A 9,664-nucleotide genomic window follows, 5' to 3' on the forward strand; every position below is an offset into this window, starting at 1 on the left:
CATCCAGAGACAAGGCGGACTGCCTCTTACCAGTCACAGACAGTAGCTGTCCCAAAGCTAGATCCTTTCTGGCGAAGGTTTCAGTATTTTACCACTGAATTGTGCTGAATGTCAACAGACGATTCTTACCAACAAAGTAGACTGTGTCCCTAAACTCTTATCATGCCAACCACGATGGTAGACTATGGTCCACACCTATGTAATTACTGGGATAAACCCCTTTTGATAACGTTTTCAATATGTGGAATTCTAAATTTTGCTTCCTAGTATTAACTGGGGGCTTTCCACATCTACAGTCCTAAGAGAAGTGGTCACACATTTGTCGTGTGTGGTACTACAATGACCTCATAAAATGAACTTAAATGTTCCTTCTTGTTGTACTTTGTTAAGTTTGAGAAGGCTTGGTGGTGACTCTGTAGCTGTCTGGTTAGAACTGTCTCACCACGGCCTTGCCTCACAAATTGTCTCAATTGCTGACAGATCCACTGACCTGCCGGAGGTCTCAGCACGGTCCTACTCCTTCATGAATCAGTCTGGGCAAGTTCTGCAGTCTGGGAACTCTCTCGAGGTTCACTTAACAGGAACCTCTCTNTTCTTTCTCCATTTCTGCAAGACACTTTCAGTGGTGGAAGAATTCCACGCTAAGCACCCACCACCTGCTGGCCTTCTTGTGAAAGGGCGGTTGCTGAGGTTCTCATCTGCTGCTGTGGGACTTTCCCCGACTTTGGCTCTCTGCAGTTCTGCTAGGACATGTCTCCTTGTGGCAAAGTACTTGCTAAAGCAGCACAAGAAAGGAAGGAGCTAGAGAAAGCACCCAAGGAGCTGAAGGGGTCTGCAACCCTATAGGTGNAACAACAATATGAACTAACCAGTACCCACAGAGCTCGTGTCTCTAGCTGCATATGTAGCAGAAGATGGCCTAGTCAGCCATCATTGGGAAGAGGGGCCCCTTGGTCTTGCAAACTTTATATGCCCCAGTAGAGGGGAACGCCAGGGCCAGGAAGCAGGAGTGGGTGGGTTGGGGAGCAGGGTTGGGGGAGGGTATAGGGGACTTTCGGGATAGCATTTGAAATGTAAATGAAGAAAATATCTAATAAAAAAAAGAAAAAAAAAGGCAGGCAGGCTTACTCTGTCTCATGTTTCATAGGCTGCATCTACAGTAGGGAAGGAGGCAGAGCAGAGAATGCTGCCCCTGCTGGCTTTCTCTGTTCCTCTCTAGTTGAGCCTGCATCCCCAGTTGGCCTCTGGGGTGCTGCTACATCCCAGGTAGGTGTAGCCTCCTAACTAGTCCCCGCTGGGCTCTTTGGCTCAGACACAGTCAGGAGACTGTGCTTTACCAGGTGCTTCTCAGGCTACTCAGGCTGANCGCCAATACTGACCACAGGAGTCAGTTCTTTNTCAGCTCACAGTATCTTCTTGGCTTCCTATCCCGTTTCTCTTCACCCGCATTTACACCTTCCAATGACTGAAGAAGCATTTCTCTCTGCAGATACTCCACAAACTAGAGCCACCGAGATAGCACTTGAAAAAATTAAATTTCACAATCAAATCATAACTGACTTTGACCAAGCTGAGAAAGAATTAACCTATTGGAGGACTAAAGAGGCAAAATCCTCAAATGTTTATTACACAGAAAAATCAAATAATGCTCTAAGCTACTAAATGTGTATGGTAAATCTATTACTTGCAGTTAAAGATAACCTTCCCAAACGTGACTTAAAACTTAAATGAAAACTATTCATAGAGTTCGCCATGAAGGACATCAGGGACAGNAAACGGCCACAAGTCACACAGTGTTCTAGACTGAACCAGCTTGGGCCTCACGCAAGATTCACCTGCTTACAGCAAGCCCTGGACTCGCCCAGGCTTTGTGTAGATCCAGGAGGGAGGGAAGGCTNAGTGAGGCAGACCCAGCAGCAATGAAGCAGGTCTAAGTCACTGCAGTTAACTGCAGCCCTCAGCAAAGACCGCTCTGCACCTAACCTCACAGAGAACTATTTACCAGTCAGACATCATCACCAGCAAAAGGAGCAAGGAACACCAGGGTCACCAAGTCAAAGGGTCAACATGTCAAAAGGTCACCAGGTCAAGGGTCACGTGGGCAAAGGGACTGGCAGAGGAAGGACTAGGGACCTCGGTCTTGCCAGTGACCTATGTGAACTCGGGTTAGGCATTGACCTCGGAGTGTAGAATCTTTGGTGTGGGGAGGTGTGGGAAGACTGATAGGTCAATGGAGGAACATGCAAGCTCTCACTAGCCCAGAAAATGACCCAGGGGGTGTTGGCAGAACTCATGGAACTTTTTAAATTAACTCGAAAGAAAAGCATGAAAAAAAATTAAAATCTTTCCATGGGATAAGAACTGAGGTTATGCTTGCTGAGTGACGGGATGAACTAACTCTGTGGTACTCAACACACTCAGTAACTTGTAAAGTCCCAGCTGGAGCGATGGCTCAGTGAACAAAGAAAATCAAATAAACCTGAGGAGCCTGGAGAGGTGGCTCCGAGCTTAAGAGCAGGTATCACAGCTGCAGAGGATGGGGTTCGATTCTCACCACCCACACTGGGTGGCAGCTCACAACTTCCTAGAGCTCCAGATCCAGGGAGACAAAGCCCCCTTCTGGACTCAGCCACACACAATTTATTATGGTTTCCAATTCTGTGCTTTAATGAGATTTCTGTGTGTTTCTCTCTGTATCTATGATTCTTGTGCCCTTTCTTTGGCTCTTTTTCTTTTGTTTGTTCATTTATTTTTTCCTATTCCAGCATATTTGTTTTTATTTTACCATATTTTATTATTACTNTTTAGATGCCCATTGTATTCTAATGAGAGAGAGGGAAAGAGTGAGAGGGGAGGTAGAGAGGACCTGGGAGGAGTTGGGGAGGGGAAACAATAATCAGAATATATGATATGGGAAAAACAGAACAAAAATAACAATATCATTAAAAAACAAACAGGCAAAAGCCCTGGCTATAGTAACACACACTTGTAATCCAAGAGCTGGAGAGAGACAGGCAGATCCCTGGGGCATTCTGGGTAGCCAGCCTAGTTTACTCAGTAAAAAGTGAAGAAGGTAGAAGTTGTATGGAAGTCAATACCTGAGACTAACTTCTGGCTTATACACGCACTTGAGTACACACACACAGACACACATGCCCCCGTGACAATAAATCAAACCTTAAGTGTTACTCATATTCCAAGCAACCAGGTACCTTCAGAAAATGCCCCAAATGTATACCCTACTACAGCACAGTCCATCAGTCTGAGAACGCAATGAACAGTTATGTACCGCACATTTCAGAAATCCAGACAGAAGCCTGCGGATATAGGTCAGTAGGTCAGTGGTGGGGCATTTGTCTNGCAAATGTGTGGCCTGGTTTCAACCCCCCCCCCCCACCTAAAAAACCCTTCCTCTCTGTAGCACTTCTGCAGCAAACATCAGAGCTTCTGCCGTGAATGCTGTACTCTGTGTAGTATCTATGCACTTCTTAGTCTCTTAGCATATGTGGATCAATGAGACAGCTTTTATCACGTTTCTTTTTCCATTTCTCTGTGCTGCTGGCAACACTTTCGAGTGTGTTGTCTCTAGCTCTGTTTCCCAACTGCCAAGCCCCTCTGGTTTTGCTACATGCTTCTATGTCAGGTATTTTTAGGAACATGCACGGTGCCTCACATGTAACTACCTGTATTTCCAAAGGAAAACAGACACAAATGCAGTAGCTTGCGTCACTCAAATCCTCAGCACCAAGCCGACNAAGTTTATAACATACCCATGTAAAAAGACAGCTCCCAGGCCTGGGAGAGCAGCCCACACACGGCTGTCATCAGTCCGCCAGTGAGCTTGCACTCATACCTCGCTGAGCTCCCAGCACTGACCCTGGAGGTGCGGGCCCAGTCCCGTCCACAGGCCGTGATAATGGCTGAGATCAACCACACTGGAGAAGGTGGGTGCCACGCCCCTCAGCCCAGGTCTCGGTACTTACTTCGTGGTAAGTGTCCTCCAACTCCCCATCATATATCCACCGGTAGAGGAAGCTCAGGACAGGGTGAGACACCAAGCTCAGAATGTGCTGTACCAGGGACTTCATGTAGGGGTCCCCTGTCTTTGTATAGGCATGAACAGCAGAGGCCAGCTCACCCCCTTTTCGTCCTAGGGGAAATGGGAAAAAAATACACAGAAATAGCCAAATTTGAATTCGTGGCACAAACCAATCACTAAACACTAAGCAAAGACAGCCAAGTAGCGAGATAAAGTGTATCTGCTTTCTTCAGTTAGTAAGGACCTCCTGTATTTAGCCACAGCAGGAGCGTGCCGTGCAGCAAGGCCTGGGCACTAAGGTTCAGTTTCTGGCTTTACACATACTCAAGCAAAAGTCAGCCAAGAAGTTTTCCAGTTGTAAAACTGACCAAGAGTGACCAGCTGCCCAGCCTAGACACTTGAGACTCACACTTCACATTGCAATTCAGTTCAAATCTAAGTACCCATGAGAAGCAGAGGGTCTAAGGATCAGCAGTGACAAGANTTGGGGTGTGGCACACAAGGCCCAACTCCCTGCAGTACAGTGTAGTGGGGTAGTGTGACATTGCTCAGCAGCCAGGGCCCAGCAGGAGCCCCAAGAAAGGTACAGAAGCGGCAGCATCGGGTCCCAGCAACACAAGCATCAACAGTTTGTGTCAGAAGCTGAGGGCTTTACGTGACCCCTAGCTTTGTACAGACTGCTCTGGTGTGCAAGCAGAGGGGAATGAGCAGATGAGCAGACACCTAGGAGCCCAGGAGCAGGTCTTANGGCAACATCTGCTAAAGACCAAACAGGACAGACAAGACTGCTGCAAGACACAGAGCAGCCTCACACACAACACCTCCTTCCCAGCTCATCTCAGGCTAATGGCAGGCTGCCCCGGTCCCAGGTTACTGTCCCTGTGAGACTGGATCTATGATCTGTATCTACGATCTGTTTGTTGTTCCCTCAACCAGAGCAGAATCGCAGGCCCTACCTACAGACAAGTTTTGCACTCAAGAATGTCTAGAAGCACAGAAAAGAGGAACTCAGGAGACCTTGGCAGTGATCTACCAGCGCAGCAAGGGTCTTTAATCTTATTTTGGGGTCATATGTCCAAACCAGGAGGCGCCGCAGTGTGAGGCTACTCTCTAGTCCCAAATTCACACCCTGATCATCTTCTAACTGGAGCTGAAAAACAACAGGGAAGTGAGTGAGTACAGCCCATCCATCACCCCTTAGCCCACACAAGGTGAGAACAAGGCCACAGCTACACTAACAATGCAGTCACAGTCCTTTAAACCTACAGCACTCTTAGGCTACATACAAATAGTCTTCATGTGGTAGACAGGACCCNGAAATGAACAATTAATTGGCTCTAGGGTACAATGAAAAAATCTTGTACTATGGAAGTAATTAGTCTTGTATATGTATGAAGCAACAAATCCTCTCTACAGTCTTGATTTTCTACCTCTTGAAACTTGAAGGAATAGCTCATAGAGGAAGTCCTTACCTGAGAGTGTAGAACAGAGAGGAGCCTGTAGTATTCTTTGAGCTCTTGGTGCAGTGCGGCACAAAAACTCTGTGTGGGAAGAATAAGCAAGGTTAAAGCATGACCNTGCACACACATGTGTCACTCTGCGAGAGGACACAGCACCTTCCCATGGAGCTCAGTGCAACTGAGACTCCGGATCTGTAGCATCTGTTTGAATCACAAGAAGCTTGGACCTTGCAGAGGAGAAATGGAGATGTGTCGGGTTTTCATGAAGCTACCCGTGTGGGTCACTTCAGAGGATGACCCTTCAGCATGGTGTCCTTCAGAAGTTTCTACAGTCACAGTAACTTTCTTAAATGCTTCTCCAAGCACTGGGAACTTCTGCCAGCCCCAGTTTAGACGTGGTTTACTTTCCCACACAGAGCACTCAACACTGCTCTGCACCCCCAACATGAACTAAAGACACTGTCAGAAGTGGTAAAGAAGGGTCCCTCCTTCTGGCCTNCAGTCTAGTAACAAGACTCCTTTTGCATGNCCCCAAGGCTATAAACAGAGCACACAGTCCAAAGTCTGTCTGCAAGACAAGCTGCCATAAACAGACTGGCAAAGGCTGAAGCCTAACCTCATTAAATAAATATGTAGGCGCCATGGCTCCCCGCAGACCTTAGTGCAATGCACAGGCTCATGAATTATGGGCCTATTTTACCACACGGAAGAATGAAATGCCCTTTTAGTTTTAAAAATGAACATAAAATATAAGATACCCTACTGGTTAAAAAAATGAACATAAAATGAACATTTTAATCTGCTGGAACTATAAAAATGAGCACAAAACACATCAACTTAGCAGACATACAGCAACACTTCAAAAGTCAGACTTAAAGATGAACTGCCCCAACCAAAGAACCACAAAGACCTTTGAGAGAAGTCCAGAGCACCCAAGGAAGGCTGACACTTCCAAAGTTCCCACTACTCCACATGCATACTTTGACAGGTTTTATATACAGAAATAATTAGCACAGGGGCATAGAAATCCTTAACAAACTAGTAGTTTCCATAATGTTCACAGAGGCAGCAATGTTGAATTTGTCAGGGTACAACATCAGGTTTTACAAAACCGTTACCCCAGCCTCCAAAAGGGCAGAACTGCAAACCTACACAAGGTTAAAAACTAAAATATAAACAGTTTATCAAATGATCAAGAACTCAGGTTGCAGTCTGACGTGGAGAATGCAAACTTGCAGACCACACAGCTGCAGTCACTGGTGGATCCACATCACAATGCCACACACAGCACGGTTCCATGAGCGCATTCCTCTCCCACAGCCAGAGGGAGCCAGCTGGGCCGCCTGGGCTTGCCAGAGGAGCCAGTGTCCCATGTTGGGTCTGAGAAGGGTTCTGCCGAGGCCTCAGGGAGAATGTACACAGCAACAACCCAAGACAACAGGCACAAAGAAGACACCCCAGCAGGGATACAGTCACCCCATGAGCACTGAAGCAGTCTACTATGGGCAACCATATCTCCTTGACTGCCGCAGCAGAACAACAGGAGTCACATGCAGCCCTCCATGTCAGAGCCCTCCAAGATAAACGCTGGTGCTGCAGCCCATGCTTCTGCAGGACAATGCTAACAAATCCTGCAGGACAGTGCTAACAAATCCTGCTAGGGTGCTCAGGAAGGTAAGAAATCAGGACTTCAATACCTGTGCTGTGAGAGAGACACTTATGACACTACTTACAGTGGCAAAAGAGCTAAGACACACAGCTGACAACTTGTCAATACCCAGAATATATAAAAGGGTGGAAAGACCCACACTGTCTGATTTTCAAAAGTATAAAACTGGACATTTCTCAAGAGACACAGCCAATGGGCATATGAAAAAATGTTCAAAAACCATAACTCCAGTAAGAACCAGAATCGACAGGAGGATGCCTGCTTGTGATGTTTGCTGGGGTGAACACTGGATCAGCTACTCCAAGGCTCCTCAGATAACTAAGCAATACAACTTCAAGTGCTAANGCCCCACTGTAGGGCCTGGGCCCTGTGGACACAGTCAGTGTGCTGAGGGAAGAGCTGTACTACCCATCTCTGCAGCACCAGTCACAACAGCCAAAGGTGAAAGTGTGTCAACGAGCAAGACGACCACATCATGTCTTTCACNNAACCAGAAAGAAGTGAGACTGTCATACAATCTGTCGCGCATTCTCCCAGACAGACTACNAGTAAAGCAAGGAGAGGCAATGGATTCTGCTTCTGTGCTTTCAGTGTCAACCCTCGGAGGAGGAGGAGAAGGGCAATGGCCAGCAACGGCCAGCAGGCCAATTCCTTGGACAGAACCAAGAGGAAACTGCTAGATTCAAGACTAGGAGCTAACTACTCAGTCTCTCCTCACCTTCTGTTATAGAAAGAAACTATGGTGAATGAACAGAAGAATCTGGGCAAGGCAACATGCTGTCAAACGTGAAGCTTCACTTGAAAGTCACATTCCCAACCACCAGCCACGCTGCCCCTGCCATGCTCCCAACCACCAGCCACGCTGCCCTGCCATGCTCCCGGCCATCAGCCACACTGCAGCATCTCTCTGTGCTGCCTCCAAGCCTCTCAGTAAATTTCTGTTGATAACACTGGCAGGCAGCAATTCCTACCTAAGAAACCAACTGAAACCAAAAGCATGGACCACTAAACTTGTCCAAGAGTCTGGGGCTTTGAAAGTATCCCACACTCACTTTTATATCTTCTGCTCCCTCAAGATCCAGCAGTCAAGAGATAGAAGTACCTGCTTCAAGAGACACTGCAGTAGGTCCCTCTGTGCCCACCATGGACATCCTGGCAGTGACACTGCAGTGGGTCCCCACTCCCCACATCTGTAGCATTACATGTGGGCACCTGAAGACCTGGTTATATCCTCAGGGCCCTTCCTTATCCTGAGGCAGCAGTGATGGCTACAGGGCAGGCCCAAGCTCTCCCACGTCAAAGGCCCTCCCTCTCTCGAACTCTTTCCTCTGGCCTTGATGCACTCCTGCATACTCCCAGTGGACCCTGACTGACACGTTCCTCAACACGAGCCTGACAGTGACCTTACATGCAGACGTCAAGTAGATTAAGTACCTCAAACCTAACAAGGATGAACATACCTGACCTACAAGTCCAAACGAGCGGTCCAGACTCCTCTGGTCAGCATACTTTCTGATTTTATTATGCAACCATCCCAACTCAGCAAGCCGGACTGCTGTGTCCCTCAAAGATTTGTTTAAGTTTGCCTAAAAAGTAAACACGGATAAAGTCAAAACTCAAAGTGAACGGGAGACCTCATCACTAGCCCAGGTCTCTTGTCCTAATATTATAAAAAGGTAGTTAAATCACTAGCATGCCACCAAGGCAAAGAGGGCACAGCAGCAGGGAGGCCGCAGGGAGAGGCTCCAGGCTCCCATTGTATCTCTATGCAGGACCACTCTGGGGTATGTCCACCAGGGACTGGGGGACTGGATGACCTCTGTTCTGCTGAGAAGCTGAGAGCAGGGCAGACACTCACAGGAGCAGGGATGTGGGAAGACTGCATCAGGAATGCACTGTCACAGAGGGACCATGACAGATCTTATTAGCCACAAATGGCCAGGGCAAGAAGTTAAATAGGGTGTGCAACTTGTTTGGTGCCCAATCTGCCCAGCCCCAGGAATGGGGTAAGGAGCTGTGCCTGGGCTCTACCTCTGAACACTGCAGCAGGCTCTGTTAACATACCTACACTGCAGCAGGCTGTTAGCATACTACACTGCAGCAGGCTCTGTTAGCATACCTACGCTGCAGCAGGCTCTGTTAACATACCTATGCTGCAGCATGCTCTGTTAACATACCTATGCTGCAGCAGGCTCTGTTAACATACCTATGCTGCAGCAGGCCCTGTTAGCATACCTATGCTGCACCAGGCTCTGTTAACATACCTACACTGCAGCAGGCTCTGTTAGCATACCTACGCTGCAGCAGGCCCTGTTAACATACTTATGCTGCAGCAGGCTCTGTTAACATACCTATGCTGCAGCAGGCTCTGTTAGCATACCTATGCTGCACCAGGCTCTGTTAACATACCTACGCTGCAGCAGGCCCTGTTAGCATACCTACGCTGCAGCAGGCCCTGTTAGCATACCTACGCTGCAGCAGGCCCTGTTAGCATAC

The 9,664-nt window shown here is 47.8% G+C and overlaps 1 protein-coding gene across 1 annotated transcript in view; it reads right to left on the bottom strand.

Annotated features, from left to right (window-relative positions):
• The window catches only part of Tubgcp3 (tubulin gamma complex associated protein 3), a 66,468-nt gene that overhangs the window by 30,134 nt on the left and 26,670 nt on the right, over nucleotides 1-9,664 (bottom strand). Inside the window, 4 exon segments of the mRNA XM_029480660.1 lie at nucleotides 3,984-4,150; nucleotides 5,057-5,189; nucleotides 5,512-5,580; nucleotides 8,629-8,754. Coding sequence (XP_029336520.1) covers nucleotides 3,984-4,150; nucleotides 5,057-5,189; nucleotides 5,512-5,580; nucleotides 8,629-8,754 — 495 coding nt within the window.

This window comes from Mus caroli, chromosome 8 (assembly GCF_900094665.2).
Source record: "Mus caroli chromosome 8, CAROLI_EIJ_v1.1, whole genome shotgun sequence".
NCBI lineage: Eukaryota > Metazoa > Chordata > Mammalia > Rodentia > Muridae > Mus > Mus caroli.